General features: G+C 67.7%; 3 protein-coding genes across 5 annotated transcripts; 2 read left to right on the top strand and 1 right to left on the bottom strand.

Moving 5' to 3' along the window:
- Positions 1-1,405: 1,405 nt before the first annotated feature.
- RXRB (retinoid X receptor beta) lies at positions 1,406-8,113 on the bottom strand. The gene is made up of 10 exons (XM_067546978.1): positions 7,918-8,113; positions 7,045-7,262; positions 6,385-6,538; positions 5,945-6,124; positions 5,512-5,675; positions 4,987-5,116; positions 4,392-4,524; positions 3,952-4,043; positions 3,532-3,637; positions 1,406-3,059 (listed from the first exon to the last, which is right to left on the bottom strand). The coding sequence occupies exons 1-10, from the start codon at positions 7,934-7,936 to the stop codon at positions 2,912-2,914; spliced, it is 1,344 nt and encodes a 447-aa protein (XP_067403079.1). The 5' UTR covers positions 7,937-8,113; the 3' UTR covers positions 1,406-2,911.
- A 499-nt stretch (positions 8,114-8,612) lies between these two features.
- On the top strand, positions 8,613-15,213 carry SLC39A7 (solute carrier family 39 member 7). Of its 2 annotated transcripts, XM_067546975.1 has the most exons (9): positions 8,613-8,671; positions 9,558-10,305; positions 10,409-10,577; positions 10,887-10,970; positions 11,258-11,395; positions 12,276-12,407; positions 12,625-12,821; positions 13,094-13,288; positions 14,987-15,213. In XM_067546975.1, exons 2-9 carry the CDS (start codon positions 9,571-9,573, stop codon positions 15,113-15,115), a joined length of 1,779 nt encoding a protein of 592 aa, XP_067403076.1. In that variant the 5' UTR covers positions 8,613-8,671; positions 9,558-9,570; the 3' UTR covers positions 15,116-15,213. The 2 variants fall into 2 exon arrangements, with proteins under 2 accessions (XP_067403076.1, XP_067403075.1); XM_067546974.1 differs by lacking the exon at positions 8,613-8,671 and having other exon boundaries at positions 9,196-10,305.
- HSD17B8 (hydroxysteroid 17-beta dehydrogenase 8) lies at positions 15,129-19,389 on the top strand. 2 transcript variants are annotated; one of them, XM_067546976.1, is made up of 9 exons: positions 15,129-15,232; positions 16,141-16,343; positions 16,791-16,907; positions 16,986-17,081; positions 17,432-17,517; positions 17,840-17,924; positions 18,540-18,582; positions 18,822-18,896; positions 19,110-19,389. In XM_067546976.1, the coding sequence occupies exons 1-9, from the start codon at positions 15,163-15,165 to the stop codon at positions 19,124-19,126; spliced, it is 792 nt and encodes a 263-aa protein (XP_067403077.1). In that variant the 5' UTR covers positions 15,129-15,162; the 3' UTR covers positions 19,127-19,389. The 2 variants fall into 2 exon arrangements, with proteins under 2 accessions (XP_067403077.1, XP_067403078.1); XM_067546977.1 differs by lacking the exon at positions 16,791-16,907.
- Positions 19,390-20,094: the final 705 nt, after the last annotated feature.

Here is a 20,094-nt window from a genome sequence, read left to right as displayed (position 1 = left end):
TGGCGTGTCAGTGCATGTGCCATGAGTGAGTGCACTAACGTGGGTGTGTGCACGCTTGTGTGCAGGGGGCTGTGCCTGCCAGTGTGTTTGAGGCAAGCGTGTGTTTGCACAAGTGTACTCTTTGCACATGCGTGTTTCTCCGAGGAGGCAGGTGGGGGCTGCAGGACTGGCCCCATAACTAGGGGCCAGACGGGGTCCCTGAAGTGGGGGGGCTGCCTGTGCCAGAGCCCTGTCTGGGGTCACGCCCCCTGCAGCTGCCTCCTGCCCCCAGCACGACACGGGGGACTGGGGGGGACGGCAGCTGCCAACAACCCAGAGACACCCCCACCTCACCCCCCCAGACACTGGCTGCCCTCCCTGCGCCAGGCCACCCCCTCCCTGGCTATTCGGGGAGATGGCTGGGACCAGAAACAGATCCCACAGCCGGGGCACCGCTCCCTGCCCCCCACCATCCTCCCCCCACACTATCCCAGACCCTATATCAGCACCACAGCCCCCCCCCCACCCCGCATCCAGCCCTCCACCTCCCCCACACCTTGCACTGTACCCCACACATGGGGGGCACTTAGGGCCCCCCCAGAGGCTGCTCTCAGGGCTGGGGCAAGGACAGACCGGAGGGCCCGATCCTGCCCCCTGCTACTCCCAGGGGTGGGGGGCACAGACTGGAGGGCCCGATCCTGCCCCCCCAGCAGCTGGAGCGAGGTCTGCGCGGTGCTCCTGGCCCGGCAGGTGATCTCTGCTCCCGGCACACGGTGGCTGCAAGGGGGGGCCTGGCCAGGCTGAACAAAGCCCCCCTTGTCCGCCCCCCCCACCTCCCGCTGCAGACAAGCGCCATTGATGGAGACGGCCAGGGTCACCTCAGGCCATGGGGGGGGGTCTGGCAGCGGGGCAGGAAAGGGACCCCCAGCAGCACCGGCCAGCCGGATTCAGCTCTTGCTAGGACGGGGAACTGGGGATCGAGCCCATGGCAGGGAAGGACACAGCTGCGGGGTCATGGGGAGCCCCAGCTGTGCAGGGGGGATGGTGGCCCTGCGGGGAGGGGAGGGGGGGTGCTGGCCTCTAGCACAGAGGGGAGGTGGCTGCAGTATAGGAGTGGCCAGGTAGCAAGTAGGGGGCAGGGGACACAGAACCATCCCTGCCCCCCACATCCCTCCTGGCTGGAGGATGGGGCCAACCCCCCAGCAGGGTGACTCACCCCAGGTCTGCCCAGTCCCCCAGGCCAAGGGACCACCCCACCCCGCATCACTGCCCCAGTGACCATTTGAACCACCCCCCCCGGGTCTCCTCTTCCACCCCCCAACTCTGGCTCTACCCCCCAGGATGCAAGTTGAGGCCAGCCCCCCCCCCCCAGCTTCCTCCCCCCGTCTCTTCCCCCCAGGGCCCCTTGCCTCTGCACACTCCCGGGTTGGACCCACAGCACCCTGATCTCTTCCCCTCCGGTCCCACTCTCAGAGGCTCACCCCCACCCCTTCGGGCGGCCGGCGCGTGGCTGCCAGGGGGAGGCGCTGTCCGTAGGTAAGAAGCAGCAGCTTTAATCACTGTAACTCCAAAGCAATGGGGGGGGGGGGTAATAATAATAATAAAAGCCAAAGTAAAAGGGGGTGGGGGCATGCGGGGAGAAGGGCAGAGCGCACCGGGGGGCGCTGCTAAGGCAGGCCCCACCCTACACACCCGTCCCCCCACAGCAACAAACGAACTGCCCAGGCAGGGGCGCGCCCCCGGCTCCTGCAAGGGGAGAGTGGGTGACATTCCTGCTGCCCCCCAGGGGACTCCTGATTCTGACACCCCCTGAGGCTGTAGGACCTACAACAAACAACCTCCCCCCCCAGCACCGGGGGGAGAGCTCACGGTTAGTGTGGATGGGGGGTCATCAGTCTGGACCCCGGGGGTGGGGGGGACCCCTTCACACCCCCAACGTCTGGTACCTGCTGCATAGTTTGGGGCGGGGCAGGGTGCAGGATGTCCATTCAAAGTGCGAACCGGTTGCCTGAGAAATGGGGGCCGGGGGGACCCAGCCAGGGGCACAATCTCTACTTGGATTTCAATGTGAACAGCCCCCAAAGCCTCCCCCGGCCTGGGGCCAAAGAGACTGCCCCCTCCCCCAGGCAGCACGGCAGGTAGGCTGGGGGTGTTGAGAACTGATAAACTAAGGACAGATGTGAACTGGCCCCCGTCCGTCCAGGGCAGGTAACAGCACCCAGAGGCCCTGGGGGTCAGCTCTGAGCCAGGGACACAGACACCCCACAGCAGCAAGGGAGTCTCTCCACGCCACCCCCTCCCCCCCGATTCCTCCCAGGGGCAGCTGTGCTGGGAGTGGGTGAGGGGCCATTGCGCCAGAACCCCCCAGGCAGGGGGTGAGGCCAGGGTGCCCTTTCCCATAAGGGGCGGGGCTGGGCCAGGCTTCCCGGGCTATGGAGGGGTCCCAGAGCCCTGCAGAGAGAAGGGAGACACGGGGGATTATTTTACAGGGGGGAGTTGTGGGGGGGACTCCTCATTCTCACCCCCTTACCTGGAACCTCAAACGTTGCTGCCGTCCCGGCACACCAGCACCAGGGGTCGTGTGGAGGGGCCGGGGAGGTCGGCTTGGGGCACCCCACATGGATGGGGGACGCAGAGTACCTCCAGGGGACGCCAGCAGCTGGGGGAAAATGAGCGACACCCCATGGCCCACCCCGGGAGGCAGGCTGGGGCCACCCCAGCACCCTCGGGGCTCTCAAACCAGGGAAGGGAAAAGGGGTACCCCCCAGGCGACCCCAACACACAGCACCCCAGCGCCTTATCCTAGCAGCCCCCCAAAGTCCGCAGCCCCCCAAGTCCAGTGGTGCATGCCGGGGAGCCGCCGGGGGCTGTGTCTCTGCGGGGAGCGGGGGTGTCCCCGCCACAGCAGCTGACGCGCGTGGCCGGCCGGGGCTCAGGACAGCTGGTGGGGCGCCTCCAGCATCTCCATGAGGAAGGTGTCGATGGGGGTGTCCCCGATGAGCTTGAAGAAGAAGAGGTGCTCCAGGCACTTCAGGCCGATGGAGCGCAGGGCCGGCAGACGCAGCAGCAGCTTGGCGAACCTGGGGGGTGGGCGGGGCAGGGTGGGGTTGTTAGGTGGGGGGCGTGCCAGGGAGACCCCCCCAGCCACTGGCCCTCCTCACCCCCCACATCCCCGCCCCCCCCACTGCCCCCAGAAACCCCCATCCACATCACATGGCACCTCCCATGGAACCCCCCACTAACCCCAGAACCCCACATCTCCCATGCTCCTCACCCCACTGCACCCTCTCAATCCCCGCAGCGGCCCATGCTTCGTTCCCCCCGCCATGGACACATCCCCCGCCCCCAGACCCTGCCCTGACAGGACCCCACCCCCGCCTTCCCCAGAGAGAGCCCCCCACCCCCCAAGGGTCAGCAGGAAGGTGGTGCCACCTAGTGGCCACCTGCTGCATCTGCAGCCCTCCAGCAGCCCCTGCCCCCCCCCAGGCTACCCCGCCCTTCTCCTCCTGCCCCACCACGCGGCTCAGTGACCCCTGCCCGCCCGCCCCATACCTGCCCTGCTGCTCGGGGTATTTCTGCTTGCAGTAGGACTCCAGAGAGGCGTAGACCTTCTCCCGCAGCAGCTCCACCTCCCCGGGGTTTGACAGCCCCTTGGCATCTGTGGGGGGGTCAGCAGGCACACAGCCCTCGCGGGGTCAGCGCACACACAGCCCCCCCGGGCTCCCACACCCCAGCGCACCCACCGTGGGACGGGGCCTGCCAGGTCAGCATGGGCAACAGCACCCCAGTGAATAGGGGAGGGTGATGGGTGCAGACAGAACCAGGGGGGCGGGGGGGTCCCTTACCCGGGCTGAAGCGGATGAGGGGGTGCAGACAGCCCCGGGGAGGGGGTTGTGGGGGGGTCCCTTACCCGGGTTGAAGAGGATGCGGAGGTGCAGACAGCACCGGGGGGAGCAGTGGGGGGTCTCTTACCCGGGTTGAAGAGGATGATGGCTCGGAGGCAACCAAGTTCCGTCTTGTCCATCCGCATGTCCCGCATCTTGGAGACCAGCTCGGTCAACACCCTGCAGGGGGGGCACCCGTCAGAGGGCTCCCAGGACAGGGATGCGCCCCACCCACTGAGAGCTCGGCAGGCCCCACCCCACGCCCTGGAGACTCCGCCTCCACCTGTCCACGATGGCCCCCCATGCCAGCTCTGTGCCTACTGGTACCCCAGCCCCCTTTACCGGTGCTATGCCCCCGGGACCCCACCCCACCTGTCGAAAGCAGCCCCCACACCGGCACCGGGACCCCGCCCCACCTGTCGAAGATGGCTCCCACACCGGGACCCCGCCCCACCTGTCGAAGATGGCTCCCACACCGGGACCCCGCCCACCTGTCGAAGATGGCTCCCACACCGGGACCCCGCCCACCTGTCGAAGATGGCTCCCACGCCGGCGCTGTGGGCGCTGTTGCGATGCACGTGCAGGCCCGTGGCCAGCAGGATCCCGTCTTTCACCGAGATGGAGCGGTGAGAGAAGGAGGCGATGAGCAGCTCGTTCCAGCCTGCGCGCAGGAAGAGGCGCTCAGAGCCAGGCAGCGGGGCCCCCGGGGTCCGGTCCCCTCCCCTCCATGCCACTGGGGCCCCGGGGTCCGGTCCCCTCCCCTCCATGCCACTGGGGCCCCGGGGTCCGGTCCCCTCCCCTCCATGCCGCTGGGCCCCCCGGGGTCCGGTCCCCTCCCCTCCATGCCACTGGGGCCCCGGGGTCCGGTCCCCTCCCCTCCATGCCGCTGGGCCCCCCGGGGTCCGGTCCCCTCCCCTCCATGCCACTGGGGCCCGGCCCATGCCTTGCTAAGAGGAGGCCACCCCGCCCACCGCGTTACTTAAGGGCAAAGCTGCCCCCCCAAACCCCTGGAAGCCACGGACCAGAGGGCACAGTTTGGGGCTCCCCCTTCTCTACGGTCCAGCCTGAGAGTGCGTGCACCAGAGCCCCCCACAGCAGCCGTCCCGGCCCCCGGGTCACTCACCCGCCCGCAGCAGGATGACCTGGTCGTCCAGGGGCAGGTCGGAGAAGTGGGGGATGCGCTTGGCCCACTCCACCAGCGTGAAGAGCTGCTTGTCAGCCGCCTGGCAGATGTTGGTCACCGGGTCGTTCGGCTGGGGGCGGGGTCAGAGACGGGGGGCGGGTCAGAGACAGCCTCCTGCCTCCCCCCCAGCTTCCCCGCTCCCTCCTGGCCCCCACCCCAGGAATCAACAGCTACCCACCACCTCTGCCTGGCGCTGAGACCCCCGCTGCTCCTGCCACCCCCTCCATACCGGAGCCCCACTTGTCCCAGCCCCTGCCAGTGACCCCCCCTCCAGAAGCCAGCATCCCCAGTGACCCCTCCTTCCCCAGAGCTCAGCATCCCCCACACCCGGAGATCCCCTCTTCCCCCTGCTCTACCCTGGAACACCCTCTCCCAGACACCCCCTTGCCGGAGCCCTGCTCCACCTCCCAGCCCCAGCACCCCCCCACCCACCACCACACCTCCCAGCCCCAGCACCCCCCTCACCGAGCTGCCCCCAGTGCCAGATCCATCGACGCTTTGGTCCGATTTCTGCTCCACGGCCAGCTCTGCCTCCAGGATCTTCTCCACCGGCATCTCCTCGTTAACGCCGCCCATGTAATCCCCCTCGCCGTCCTTCTCCTTCCCCCGCTGCCGCTCCTCCTGCACCGCTGGGGGGGGAACCGGGTCAGAGACAGCACCCCCCGACAACCCCACCCCCGCTGCTGCGTCTCCTGCACTGCTGGGGGGGGGGGGTCAGACACAGCACCTCCCCACCACACAATCCGCGCCCCACCCAAACACCGCCACTCCTTCTGCACGAAAGACTGGGTCAGACACAGGACTCCCCCCGCTGCCACTCCTCCTGTACTGCTGGGGCGTGGGGGGGGCAACCCTAGCCCCCACCCCTCAGCGCCCCCCCGATCCCAGCAGGCCATACCTTCCCTCTTCATGCCCGTGGCCAGGCATTTCTGGTAGCGGCAGTACTGGCAGCGGTTGCGCTGGCGCTTGTCCACGATGCAGTCCTTGTTGTCCCGGCACGTGTAGGTCAGGTCCTTGCGGATCGTGCGCTTGAAGAAACCCTTGCAGCCCTCGCAGCTGTACACCCCGTAGTGCTTCCCTGGGGGGGAAGGAGGGAGGGTCAGGAGAACCCTGGCATCCGGGCTCCCAGCCCTCCTCAACCCACTCCCCTCCCACGGCCGGGGAGAGAACCCAGGCGTCCTGGCTCCCAGAATCCCCTGCTCTAACCCACGGGACCCCACTCCCCTCCCACGGCCGGGGAGAGAACCCAGGCGTCCTGGCTCCCAGAATCCCCCGCTCTAACCCACGAGACCCCACTCCCCTCCCACGGCCGGGGAGAGAACCCAGGCGTCCCAGTACCTGACGATCTGTCCCCACAGATAGCACAGAGGCGCTTCCCTGGCATCATGCCACCGTGGGGGTGGCACGGGAGACCCCGCATGCCCAGGGGTGGCTTGACGTCCTCTGAGCTGCTCACAGGGTGCATGCCCGACAGGTTGACTGTGGAATTAATCTGGCGGGAGAGAGACCGGAACTGACCTGGCTACCCTGCGGCCCTCCTGGGGGCGGAGAGCCCCACATGTCACGAACCCGACAGATCTCCGTTATCCCCCAGGGGAGCATGCCCCATTCCTCAAACCCTGCCCCCACTTCTCCCCAGGGAGACCCACTCATGGGCTCACCAGAGCAGCACACCCCAATCACCCCAGGGGTTTCCTCCCTGCACCCCCCCACACCCCATCTCATCTGTGACCCCCAGCTCTCCCGACTGGCGGAACCTTTCCTATTTTATCCACTTCCCCAGCTCACTGGCTCTGGTCCCCCCCCACACTGGATGCTGGTTCCCATCTCCTAGGGGGCCATCCCCCCAACCCTCTCCCCCAGGGCTCGGCTCCATGGCGCTGCTTCCTAGGAACACTTCCCCACTTGGGGGAGCCCCCAGCCCCCACCATCCCTCCATAGCATCCCTCTCAGCTCCTCTCCCCCCTGCCCCAAGGGAGACGCCACCCTCCCCCTTACCTGGGGACTGCTGACAGGGCCATAGCCGATGGAGGGCGTGGCGGGGAGCCCCGGGGAGCCCACAGAAGAGCTGATGACGGGGAAGGGGGAGCCCAAGCTACTGACGGGCGAGTTGATGGAGGAGGTCATGGCCGAGCTGATCATGGAGGGGTGCAGTGGGGCCGAGAGCTCCGGGGGGGGCGAGGAGCTCAGCGACGAACTGTCGGGGCTCCTGCAGTCTGGGAGGGAGGGAGAGACGGGATCAGCGCCCCAGTGAGATGGGGGGGGGGGCTGGGACCCCTTCCCCGCAGCGGGGCACCCGGGCACCAAGGGCAGGCCCAGGAGCAGGGCCCCCGCCCGGGGTCACTGCGGGTCAGCGGCGCCCACATGCCCGCACTCCCCCCCCCCCCACCTCTTGCACAAGAGTCCGGGAGCACGTGATCGCCCGCCTCCGCCGGTCACCCTGGCAACGCCCCTGCCCGGCTGGAACCACGAGCGACCCCCGAAACGGGGCCCCCCCAAACTCCCCCTCCCCCCGCCGCGATCACGGCGCGGAGCTCAGCCGCCCGGCGCGGGGGCGGGTCCGGGGCTGTGGGACACAGGCTGCCCGCGGCGGAGGCTGCCCCACAGGAGGAGGAGGAGGAGGAGGAGGGCTCGCCTGGGCCACCCCGCCAAGCCCCCCCCCAGCGGCTCCCCCCAGAAAGCTCCCCCCCCCCCGCTCTACCCCCACCCGGGACACGCTGCCCGCTCGCCTCCCCCCCCCGCCATCGCCCCGCACCCCCGAGCGCCCCCGCCCCACGGAGTCCCCCCCCCCGTAACGTCACACCCCTGCTTCCGCCCCAGGCCCCCCCGCGCGGGGCGTCTCGGTCCCGCCCCCCCCCCGCTCGCTCTCACCGCGGCCGCGGTCTCCCATCCCGGGGGCCTCGGCTCCGTGCCGGGGGGATCCGGGCCTCAGACCCCCCCGGGCTCCGGCCTGATCCGGGCTCCGCCACCGCCTCCTCCTGCCGTCGGACCCACAGTGCACCGCGGCCGGGCCCAGCCGGCCCAGCGTGCCCCGCGCGGGGGCCTCCGCGGCCCAGCATGCACTGCGGCCGGGGCTCATTCAGCCCATAATGCACCAGTCCCGAGAACCCGCCCCCCCCGCCTTCCCGGCATGCAACACTGTGAACCATAGAGACGGGATTTGTTCCAGACGGCCTCTCTCACCGCTCTATCTCGTGGGCCCCGGCTTCCCCCCTACAATAGAGACGAGAGCAAATTCCAAACTGTCACATTCGGTTTCTACCTCACGGGGGGGGGGGAGCGCTTCGCCCGCACAAAGATGGCGCCCCCTAGTCTGGCTTCAGTTTGCCCCGCACAAAGATGGCGCCAACGAGTCAGTCTGCAGTGCGCCCCGCACAAAGATGGCGCTCCCATGGTAATTCAACTGCGCCTCGCCGCGGGCGCCATCTTTGTGAGGGGCAAACACATAGTACTGCGGCCTCCATCCTTCAGTGGGGCAATATGAAGGTTTATGGCGGCCGCCATCTTTGTGAGGGGCACTGACTGCTCGCGCACGGGTCCGGGTGCTGTTCCCGCGAGATTGCGGAGGGGGAGGAGCCTGGCTGCCACGTCGGGTCCGAGCCGGAGGTAACGGATCCCAGTGACGGTAAGACCCCCGCGCGGGGCATAGAGAGGGGGAGGGGGCTAGAAGGGCAACATGGCACCCCGGGGCATAGAGCTGGGAAAGGGGGGCTAGAAGGGCCACCTAGCGCTAGTGGCCAAGCAGGGGGCGCCTTGGCCGGGCCATAGAGACGGGGAAGGGGCGCTAGAGGGGCCACATGGCTCTTGGGGCTGGGAGGACGAGGGGGCTAGAGGCTCCGTACGGGACCTCCACCTCGGCCATAGAGAGGAAGGCCTTGGTGGCTAGAGCGCCCTCTGGGTTGGGGGGGCTCGAGGGGCCCCTGGGGTCATAGAGACAAGGGCCAGCTGGGGGCCTGGCATGGGTGGGGGAGGGGCGGGGAGAAGGGCCACGGGGCCGTATAACGACCAGGGACGCCGGGGAAGGGGGGGCTGACGTGCCACCAGCCCCCCGAGGGCGGGGGAGGCAGCATCGACCCCGGGCTGCGCGGGCGGGGGGGGCAGGAGCCAGGCCAGGGCGGGGGGGCCGAGCCGGGAGGGAGAAGAGGCTGTAGGGCCTGGGCCGGGCTGTGTGACTGCTGGGTGGGTGGGCAGGACCGGGCAGGCGGAGCCGGCAGCCCCAGAGCAGCTGGTCCGAGCGCCCGGCTCCGGGAGCGGCCGTTGAGAAACGCTGTTCTAGACAGGCCTCTTGTGAGCCGTGCCGCGCCGTGCCGCGCCAGGGGCCTGTCTCCATCCCTGCGGCGGGACCTGTCCCGGCTGCTGTGCCATGCACGGCACTGCCCAGACTCTGCTGCGCCCCTGGGGCTCTCCACAGGCCTCTCCAGAGCGTCTCCGCTGGCGGGGCTGGGCGGGGCGGGGCTGGGGGGTTACGTGCGTGCGACAGGGATGACTGTGCTCACACTCCTGCTTTCCAGCGGTGACAGCAGGATGGTGCTGCCCCGGTGGACGCAGGGCAGAGCGGGACTCTGCAGCCCAGTCGCCGCCATGATGGTCTGTGCTGCACTGGTACAGCTTACTTCTTCGCACGAGGATCTGCACCACGGGCACGGCCACGCTGGGCACAGCCACGAGGATCTGCACCACGGGCACGGCCACGCTGGGCACGGCCACGAGGATCTGCACCACGGGCACGGCCACGCTGGGCACAGCCACGCTGGGCACGGCCACAAGGATCTGCACCACGGACATGGGCACGAGGATCTGCACCACGGGCACGGCCACGCTGGCCACGGCCATGAGGATCTGCACCACGGGCACAGCCACGCTGGACATAGCCACGAGGATCTGTACCACGGGCACAGCCACGAGGATCTGTACCACGGGCACAGCCACGAGGATCTGTACCATGGGCACAGCCATGCTGGGCACAGCCACAAGGATCTGCACCATGGGCACAGCCATGCTGGGCACGGCCACGAGGATCTGCACCATGGGCACAGCCACGCTGGGCACGGCCACGAGGATCTGTACCACGGGCACAGCCACTCGCACGGGGACGTCCATGGCCATGAGCTTTTGCACGAGGACTTCCATGGCCCCAGCCAGGCCGACTTTAGCCACCAGCCCGAGGAAGTGCATGTTCAGCACTCAACTGAGGGGTCCCCGAGCCACCGGCAGTTGCCTGGGAAGGAGAGGCAGGACTTGGTCACGTTATGGACACACGTGAGTTCCTGTGTCGAACGTGGAGGTGCTGCCTTGCACATGCTGGCACCGGTGTAACACCGTGACGGTCTCTCTCCTCCCCACTTCCCCCCAACCTCTGCAGGCCATCGGAGCCACCTTGCTGATCAGCGCCGCCCCCTACTTCATCCTCTTCCTCATCCCTGTGGAGTCCAACACGTCCCAGCACCAGGCGCTGCTCAGACTGCTGCTCAGCTTTGCCTCGGGGGGACTGCTGGGGGACGCCTTTCTGCACCTCATCCCCCACGCGCTGGGTGAGCTTCCCCCCCAGGCCCTGCCCAGTGCCCAAGGAATGCCCAGTGGGTGCCAGCTCCACAACTGGGGCAATGTCTGGCTCAGGGGTGGAGAATGGGACGTTGGGCCTCTCCCCTCCAGGTGGCATGGACCCCGCTGCAGCTCCGGGTGCCAGCTCCCATCTGGCTAGGGGATGGGGAATGGGATATAGGACTTTCCTCTCTAGGAGGCGCCTGGGGTGCAGGGGACCATCTGGCTCCAGAGGGCAGGGAATGGGCCGTCCTGTCTAGCGGGTGTGGTCATTTATCTGTGCCCCTTTCCCTCCCCAGTGCCGCATTCCCACCACGCGGAGGGCGGCCATGCCCATTCTCACTCCCAGCCCGTGTCCTCTGGCCATGGCCACTCCCACCAAGGTGAGGTTGGGGGACAGGGAGAGGGATTGTGAACCTTGGTGGCGGGGGGTTTGTGGTTGGAGGTTTGTGTGGAGCAGTGCGAAGGGGCCCAGCAGGGTCAGTGGTTCTGTGGGGTGATGGAGTGGCTCATGTCCGTGGAGGGTTGAGGGGCAGGTTAATGGGGTCAGCAGTCTCCCCCACTCCCTCCTTGGGCAGCATCACTGGCAAGTGATGGCTGTGGTGCTGAGGGGGGTGGGGGGACTGGCCGTCTCTTTCCCAGCCTGCCCCACATCATCTCTGCCCCCCAGGGCAGGATCACCAGCGGATGATGGCTGTGGGGCTCTGGGTGCTGGCTGGCATCATAGCCTTCCTGGTGGTGGAGAAGTTTGTGAGACACGTGAAGGGGGGACATGGCCATGGGCACAGCCACGGCGGGCACAGCCATGGTACGTACCGCCTGGGACCCCCCTCCCTCGTGTCCCAACCCCCCCAGAGTATCCCGCAGCCACGGGCAGAGCCACAGCAGGCAGAGCCATGGCACCTACCGCTCAGAACCCCCTTCCTCTGCATCCCAACGCCCCACCAGAACGCACGGATCTCAGAGCCACGGGACGCTCAGCTCAGGGCGTCTTCCGAAGGAGGGAGCTTGATAGGGTTTATGCTGATGCTTTTGCAGAGGTGTCTATAGGGTGATGGGGGAGTCTCTGTATGTCTCTGTCCCCACAGGGGATGCAGGGCTCTCTGCAGGGGGGGCTGTCTCCTGGAGTAGGCCATGCTTACAGGCTGGGGGGCTTGCAATTCTGGAAAAGATCTGGGGGTCGTGGTGGGTGATCAGCTGAGCACGAGCTCCCAGTGTGACCCAAAGGGCTAATGTGATCCTGGGAGGTTTAAACGGGACTTTCAAGGAAGAGCAGAGAGGTCATGGTACCTCTGTGTGTGGCCCTGGTGAGGCCGCTGTGGGAATCCTGGGTCCAGTTCTGGAGCCCACAAGGCGAGAAGGGCGGTGATAAATTTGGGGGGGGGAGGGGGGGGGCAGAGAAGGGTTAAAGGTTGGAGCTCAGTCCATTTAGCTTAGCGAGGCCTCGCTTCTCATCTGTCAGTACAGGCGTTTCCTGCCGTCTAACACGTTGAAATCCAGTACATTGGAGTGGGCTTGGGAAGGGGGGAGCCCGGACGAGGGCCCTGCAACGGGCGGGATGGCGCGGGTCCTGTACCCACACAGTAGTGAGAGCCCCCTCCTCTCCCCTCGCTGTCCCTGGGCGGGGTCCGGGGGAGGGACTAGAGCCGTCAGTTCTGACCCACCCACACCCCGCGGTCCACCCACAGCTCCCAAGGCGAAGAGCAGCTCTGGTGAGGAAGACGACGGGCCCCGGGAGAGGAAGGCCGGCAAAGTGGGGGCCCCTAACAAGGCACCCCCTAAGAAGAGGGGCCAGGAATCAGAGGAGCAGACTCAGTCCTGTAAGATGTTGGGGGAATGGTTGGAAGGAGGGAGCTGGGTCTGTGGGGGGACCATGGTACAGAGCGGGGCGGGGGTGGTGGAGAGGAGAGGCTTTGAGAGGGTTGTGAGCAGGCTGGGTGGTTTCAACGATGAAGCTCTCGGGGTACCTGGGGAGGTGTGTGGGGCCGGCGGGGGACTGGGCTGGGGGTCCCCGCTCTCATTGTCTTCTCCCCCCAGCGATGAAGGTCTCGGGGTACCTGAACCTGGCAGCTGATCTGACGCACAACTTCACGGACGGGCTGGCCATCGGGGCGTCGTTCCTGGCGGGGGCCGGGGTGGGCGCCGTCACCACCCTCACCGTGCTGCTGCACGAGGTGCCCCACGAGGTCGGGGACTTCGCCATCCTCGTCCAGTCGGGCTGCAGCAAGCGCAAGGTGCAGCCCTCAGCCCCCGCGAGTGCCTGCCCCTGCCCCCGCCACCCCCCATAGCCCTCCGCTGACCCCACCTGTGTCCGCACCACTCTCACTCCCTGCCGCGTATCCCCCACATCTTCCCTCTGCCCCCTCTTGTCCCCCATCCTCCCTGGAACCCTCTGCAACCCCTGGCTCTGACGCCCCCCCTCCCCCCCCCGCATGCCCACAGTGACATCGTGGCAGCTGGGGGTGCAGGAAAGCATGACCCGTCTGTGACTCGCTCTTCCTCACAGGCGATGAAGCTGCAGCTGCTGACGGCACTGGGCGCCCTGGCGGGCACAGCCTGCTCGCTGCTGGCAGAGGGCATCGGGGAGGCAGCCACGGCCTGGATCCTGCCGTTCACGGCGGGTGGCTTCATCTACGTGGGCACGGTGTCGGTCATCCCGGAGCTGCTGCGGGACTCGGCGCCCCTGCAGTCCCTGCTTGAGGTGCTGGGGCTGGTCTGCGGCGTGGCCATGATGGTGCTCATCGCGCAGTACGAGTAGCGGCCCCAGCCGGGGGACTGCTGGGGGACTCTGGGGGACGGTGGCATGTGGACCCAGGCGTCCAAGATGGGACTGCGTGTGGATTCCAGGGGCGGGGGTGTGGTGACCCAGGCATCCGGGTCTGGGGGGAGGGAAGTGGGGGGCTGACTCTGTGTGGACCCAGGCGTCCGGGAGGGGAATGCGATATGGACGGGGGAAGGAAGAGGGTGAGGGAGCCACATGAACATCCCATCCCAGATTCCTGGGTCCACACAGCTACCCCCGGCACGGGTGCTGGGTGAGCCCCAGGGACCAGAAGGGATGTGGACCATGGTCTGGGGACAGGGAGGATGCAGTGTGTGCTCTGGGGGTGTGGCATGGACCCTGGGGGCCAGGGGTCATGACACACTCGCTCTGGAATTGGCTGGATCCTGGCATCTGGGTTGGCGCAGTGCTGACTCCTGGAGCTGGATTAGACCCTGCGGTGGGCACCACTTTGACTCCAGGGATGTGGGGTGCCATGTGGACTCTGGCATATGCAGCCACACTGGCCCCAGCATCCAGGAACGGAGTGTGGCTCAGACAACAGGATGGGGGGAGTCTCAGGGGCCCTGGCGTCCGGGGGCAATGTATGACCTCCAGAGAAACGGGGTGGGGGGAGAAGAGGGATAATGTAACTGCTGCTTGACTCATTTTCTGCCAGGTCCAGGACCAAGACCTCCCCTCGGCCCCATGTGGCTGGGGGACTGGGTGTGGGGGCAGCAGGGCTGCCCCTTCCTTTGGAAGGGGGGAGATTATGGAACTGAATTACCAGAATCTGCTGGATCACATTGTAGGGGCTTGGTTTGGAGAAGGTGGGGAGGAAATCCCCTGCCCTTTGGACCACATGGGGGGCTACATGGGGGGTTACTCAGAATCCTTTGCTTCTTCGACCACCTGGGTAAGGGGCTCCCTAATCCCCCCACCCCAGATGTTACCCCCGTGACCCAGCCTTTGTGTTCCCCAAACCAGAGCAGTTATCCAGGCTAGTTACATATGGGGGGCTGCCCTGCCCCCACAACCACACTGGGGGCTTAAAGGGTGGAGGACTGGGACTAATCAAGACACTGCTATGGGACGGTTCTCCCTGGGGGCAGCTGTGTTCCCCAAAGGAGGAGGCTGAGGGTGATTCTGGGGTGCAGGGGCTTTGGTGATGGAGGGGATACACGGACCCAGTCATCTGGGGCTGCCTGGGGTGAGGAAGGGGGGGGGGGGTTGACATGGGGACCGTGGCGTCTGGGGCTGGAGGGTGACTCACAAGGGCCTGGCACGAGCGTGTCCCTATTGACTCATGTCCTGGGGGATCAATTACTTCCCGGGGGGCAGGGCAGGTTTTATAGGGGTATATTTTTGTATGTGATTTTGCGTTCGGGGGGGGCCTCGCCGGTCGTGTCGTGGATGATTGTAGCGAAGATTGTGTCCTTAATTCATGAATTAAAGGGTGAGTGGAGACGCTGGGGTGCAGAGTCGTGTGTGCGCTGGGGGAGGGGCGCGGTGCCCATGGGGGGGCGGGGGGGCGCAGTGACCCCCTCCACCTGCTTCAGCGGGTCAGCGTATGGCAGCCAGGCGTCCGGGCTCCCAGCCCCCCCGCCGCTCTAACCACTAGTCCCTGCTGTCCTACAGAACCCAGGCGTCCGGGCTCCTCTCCCCTGCACCCCACCGCCAGCCCCAGCGCTCTGCCACAGCCGGGACGGACGGAACCCAGGCGTCCGGGCTCCCCGGAGGGGCGGGGCGCTGAGCCGGGAGGACTGACCATAGAGTTCCCGACTAGAGCGGCCGTCCCCGCCCGCCCGCGCTCTATGGTCCTGGCCCCGCCCGTTGTCATGGCGGCCCCGCTGCGCCTCCGCTCCGCGCTGGCCCTGGTGACAGGTGCGCCCGGCAGGGGGCGCCCGGCTGCGGGGTCCGCCCCCCCATGGCTCCCCCGAGGGGTCCGCCCCCCTATGGGCCGGGCCGGGCCGGGGGCACCCCTCTCCCACCCGCCTCTGCTGGGGTCCCCGGGGCGGGGGGGCCGTTCGGGGGGGGTCCCCGAGGCGGGGGGGGCCTGCGGGGCTGGGGGGGATTGTGAGGACTCCCCGAGGCTGTTTGGGGGGGTCTCCATGGGGGTCCCCCACCCCGTCTCTGACCCTGCCCCCCATGGCAGGGGAGGGACACACCGCTGTCTGCTGGGGGGCCCCTGGGGGTTCTGGGGTCCCCCACCCCGTCTCTGACCCTGCCCCCCATGGCAGGGGAGGGACACACCGCTGTCTGCTGGGGGGTTTCTGGGGTCCCCCACCCCATCTCTGACCCTGCCCCCCATGGCAGGGGAGGGACACACTGCTGTCTGCTGGGGGGCCCCTGGGAGTTCTGGGGTCCCCCACCCCGTCTCTGACCCTGTCCCCCATGGCAGGGGAGGGACACACCGCTGTCTGCTGGGGGGTTTCTGGGGTCCCCCACCCCGTCTCTCACCCTGCCCCCCATGGCAGGGGAGGGACACATCGCTGTCTGCTGGGGGGTTTCTGGGGTCCCCCACCCCGTCTCTGACCCTGCCCCCCATGGCAGGGGAGGGACACACCGCTGTCTGCTGGGGGGATTATGGGGTCCCCCACCCCGTCTCTGACCCTGCTCCCCATGGCAGGGGAGGGACACACCGCTGTCTGCTGGGGGGTTTCTGGGGTCCCCCACCCCATCTCTGACCCTGCCTCCCATGGCAGGGGAGGGACACACTGCTGTCTGCTGGGGGGCCCCTAGGAGTTCTGGGGTCCCCCACCCCGTCTCTGACCCTGTCCCCCCCATGGCAGGTGGGGGCAGTGGGATTGGCCGTGCGGTCTGTGCCCGGCTGGCCCGGGAGGGGGCGCTGGTGGCCGTGGCTGACCAGAACGAAGCGGGGGCCGCGGAGACCGTGCGGGGGCTGGCGCGGGGGGAGCCCGGCCAGGAGCACGAGGCCTTCGGGGTCGACGTCCGCAGCGCCCAGAGCGTGGGGGAGCTCATGGCTCACATCCAGGTAACGCGGCTGGGGAGAACCCAGGAGTCCGGGCCTACCCCCACTCTAACCAATAGATTCCTCTCCCCACCCAGAGAGCCGGGTGTCCTGGTCCCCCCCCAGCTCTAAGTGCCAGGCCCCTCACCTTCCTGGTGACCCCAGGTGTCCTGACCCCCCCTTGCCCACACACACACACTCTAACCACTAGGCCCTATGCCCTCCCAGAGAACCCAGGTGTCCTGGTCCCCCCCACCCCCCAGCTCTAACTACCAAGCCCATCACCTTCCTGGTGACCCCAGGAGTCCTGACCCCCCCCCCCCCCCCACACACACACAACTAACCACTAGGCCCCATGCCCTGGAGAACCCAGGTGTCCTGACCCCCCCCCCCCCCACACACACACAACTAACCACTAGGCCCCATGCCCTCCTGGAGAACCCAGGTGTCCTGACCACAGGCTGCCCCCAGGCCCGGTTCTCCGCCCCGCCCCGGGTCTGCGTGAGCTGCGCCGGGGTCACCATGGATGAGTTCCTGCTCAAGCAGACGGAGGCCGCGTTCGACGAGGTGCTCAGAGTCAACCTCAAGGTAGAGGGGGCTCGGAATGGGGCAGGGCAGCCCCCCCTCCCGGGATCCCACGCTCTAACTTCGCCCCCCTCTCCCCAGGGAACCTTCCTGATCACCCAGGCTGTGGCGCGGGGGCTGGTGGAGAGCGGAGCCCCGGGGGGGTCTATCATCAACATGGGCAGCATCGTGGGCAAGGTGAGAGCTGGGAGCTTCCCTGGAGCAGTGCCATGGGGGACAGCGGGGCTGGGAGCTTCCCCGGAGCAGTGCCATGGGGTACAGCGGGGCTGGGAGCTTCCCCGGGGCAGTGCCATGGGGTACAGCGGGGCTGGGAGCTTCCCCGGAGCAGTGCCATGGGGTACAGCGGGGCTGGGAGCTTCCCCGGAGCAGTGTCATGGGGGGACAGCGGGGCTGGGAGCTTCCCCGGAGCAGTGTCATGGGGGACAGCGGGGCTGGGAGCTTCCCTGGAGCAGTGCCATGGGGGACAGCGGGTCTGGGAGTTTCACCTGGGCAGGGCCGTACACTCACAGCCTCCCTCTCCCTGGCAGGTGGGGAACCTGGGGCAGGTGAGCTACGCCGCGTCCAAGGCCGGCGTGGAGGGACTGACCAAGACCGCAGCCAAAGAGCTGGCCAGGTGGGGGCTGGGCTGGGAGCACACTGCAGAACAGGGGCAGGCTGAGGGGAGGAGTGTGGGGCAGGCTGGGGGGGCAGCTGGGGGGCAGGCCAAGGGGAGGCGGGCAGGGCGGACTGGGGGGGCGGCTGGAGGGCAGGCCGAGGAGGGCTGGGAGGACTAGGGGAAATAATGGGCTGGGGGACAAGGGGGTTTGGGGAGATTTAGGGGGCATAGTTGGGGGCATCTGGCTGGGGGGGGTTGGGGAGAAGCAGGCCAGGGGAAGCTGTGGTGACCAGGCTGGGGGAATGCCCCCTCCCCCATGGCCACCCCCTTCTCCCCCCAGGTTCGGGATCCGCTGTAACGTGGTGCTGCCTGGCTTCATCACCACCCCCATGACGGACAAGGTGCCTCCCAAAGTGCTGCAGAAGGTAACCCGGAGGGGCTGGCCCCATAACTCCCCCGCCCCTCCCTCCAGAGAGCCTGGCCGGTACCTCCCAGGGCCCCTCTGCCCCATATCCCCAAGCGCCACAGTCCCCACCCCCATATCCCCTGCCCCCCATGAGCCCCTCTCCTAGTTATCCCCTCTCCTCCTGAGCCCCACAGCCCCCTCCGCATTATCCCCCGAGCCCCACAGCCCCTCTCTGTCCCATTATCCACATGCCCAGGACCTTTCCGTCTGAAGGTGCCCCATATTCCCCCTCACTCTGCCCCTACCCCCAGTGCTCTCCTGCCCTCTGAATCCCCACTCCCTCTGCACCCCTTATTCCTGCCCAGCACCCCCAGGGATGGGGGTTATTGGGGTTGCGAGCTGCCTCAGAGCGGTGCCCAGGGGGGCACTATCTCCCCTTAGACACACAGCCCCCTCACAGCCCCCTCCAGGTCTCCCCTGTGCACCCAGCCCATAACCTTATGGCCCTTATTTCCCCCTGCCCCCTGCAGCCACACTCCTTCCCCCAGAGGCCCATACCTGGCCCCCCCAGTTTCCCCTCGGGTGCAGGGGGGCTCCATGCTCACCTGCCGTGTCTGACCACCCCCCCACTCAGTTTGCAGGGATGGTGCCACTGGGACGACTGGGAGACCCCGAAGGTGAGAACCACTGACTCAGGGTGCCCTGTGTCTGGGGGGCTGGGGCTGCAGGGCGTGGGGGGCTGGGTGTGGGGCACCATTCTGGGGGGCTGCATGTATAGATGGCGGGTTGGGACTGGACATACTGGTTTTGGGTGCATGCATGTCCCTTGGGGGGTGATGGGAGGCCCCCAGCCCTGGGGGAAGGGGCTCTGCCCCCCACACGTGTGGCTGTTACTGACCCCCCCTTCCGCCCCCAGAGGTTGCTGATGTCTGTGCCTTCCTGGCCTCAGAGGACAGTCGCTACATCACAGGGGCCAGTGTGGAGGTGACAGGTATGGGGGGCGTTGGGGGGCTGGGAGCCAGGATGCCTGGGTTCTCTCCCCGGCTCTGGGAGGGGAGTGGGGCCTAGTGGTTAGAATGGGGGGGGGCTGGGAGCCAGGACGCCTGGGTTCTCTCCCCGGCTCTGGAAGGGGAATGGGAGAGGCAGGGGTGGGGGGCAGACAGTGGGGGGGGGAACAGGGTCTCACTCTCTCTCCTCGCTCCAGGGGGTCTCTTTCTCTAACGGACCTGCCCCCAGTCGGGCACAGCCGCCGGCCGCCGGGGGAGCCGCATTTTCCAAGTGCCTTCGTGAGCAGCCCCCAGCCCTGCCTGTGAGATCTGAGTTTGGGGGGCCGGGGGCGATACAATAAAACGCTGATTGCACCAGGCTGAGTGGGCGTCCCATTGTTTCCGTCCCTGCCGCTCTCGGACTCCTGGGTCCCGTGCCCGGCCCCAGGAAAGGGTCGAGTGGTTCAGAGCCGGACTGCTGGGTTCACTGCCCGGCTCGGTGGACTCCAGTCCCCTCTTTGTGCCTCAGTTTCTCCTCTGTAACCCAGCGACAAATCCCTGCAGGCCGCGTGTGCGGCTGCATTAATTAGTGTTGCAGCTGTGGGTGGGGGGGTTGCTGGGATGTGAGGGAGATGGGGAGGGGGTGGGGGCAGAGGGATTAGGGGGCTGTGAGGAGGGGTCCCTGCCTGTCCCACACTCTTCCCTCCTGTTTGAAGTCGCCGCCCCCTTGTCCCAGCCAGGGCGGGCAGTGGGGGGGGCCGTGGGGGGAGATGCCTCCCATTCACAGCCCCATCTCTCAGGGCAACAGCCGGGGGCGGGGGAGCCGCACACAAAGGGGGCAGAGGAGAGGGAGGGACCCTCCTGTGTCAGAGCCGGCGGGGGGATGCCCCTTTGGGGGGTCTGAGCCCCTCTCCCACCCCCCAAGGGAGCTGGGTTCTGGGGGTCTCTCTCCCCCTCTGGGGTGGTCTGAGCCTGGCTGGGCTGGGGGTGGCGGGGGACACACACCGCGCCCCATAGGGGAGGGGGCGGCCCCATCGCCATTCAGGCAGCCTCCCCTGAGCCTATTCAGCCGGCCAGAGGGGCCCCTGCCCCTCCCCCTCCCCCTCCTGCCTATTGTGGCCCAGCTGCCCGGCCCCTCTGGGGGGGAAGGGGCTGTGGGGGGGGGGTCCTGCCGGGAGCATCCCCCAGCGCACACAGCCAGGA

The sequence above is a fragment of the Emydura macquarii genome, unplaced genomic scaffold (genome assembly GCF_026122565.2).
Source record: "Emydura macquarii macquarii isolate MOO-44397 ecotype Brisbane River unplaced genomic scaffold, CSIRO-AGI_Emac_v2 contig_1209, whole genome shotgun sequence".
NCBI classification, from domain to species: Eukaryota; Metazoa; Chordata; order Testudines; family Chelidae; genus Emydura; species Emydura macquarii.
This window is presented reverse-complemented; position numbering and strand designations above follow the sequence as displayed.

What these genes read in the sequence shown, in the direction of transcription:
- RXRB (XM_067546978.1), bottom strand. An exon ending in CACGGGCATGAAGAGGGAAG is followed by an intron (nt 5,676 to 5,944) that starts GTATGGCCTGCT and finishes TTCCCCCCCCAG; the next exon opens with CGGTGCAGGAGGAGCGGCAG. An exon ending in TACCCCGAGCAGCAGGGCAG is followed by an intron (nt 3,060 to 3,531) that starts GTATGGGGCGGG and finishes CCCACCCCCCAG; the next exon opens with GTTCGCCAAGCTGCTGCTGC.
- HSD17B8 (XM_067546976.1), top strand. Translation starts at nt 15,163, where the DNA reads ATGGTCCTGGCCCCGCCCGTTGTCATGGCGGCCCCGCTGCGCCTCCGC. An exon ending in AGCTCATGGCTCACATCCAG is followed by an intron (nt 16,344 to 16,790) that starts GTAACGCGGCTG and finishes GGCTGCCCCCAG; the next exon opens with GCCCGGTTCTCCGCCCCGCC. An exon ending in GCAGCCAAAGAGCTGGCCAG is followed by an intron (nt 17,518 to 17,839) that starts GTGGGGGCTGGG and finishes TTCTCCCCCCAG; the next exon opens with GTTCGGGATCCGCTGTAACG.
- SLC39A7 (XM_067546974.1), top strand. Translation starts at nt 9,529, where the DNA reads ATGACTGTGCTCACACTCCTGCTTTCCAGCGGTGACAGCAGGATGGTG. An exon ending in CCTCATCCCCCACGCGCTGG is followed by an intron (nt 10,578 to 10,886) that starts GTGAGCTTCCCC and finishes TTCCCTCCCCAG; the next exon opens with TGCCGCATTCCCACCACGCG. An exon ending in CCATGGCCACTCCCACCAAG is followed by an intron (nt 10,971 to 11,257) that starts GTGAGGTTGGGG and finishes TCTGCCCCCCAG; the next exon opens with GGCAGGATCACCAGCGGATG.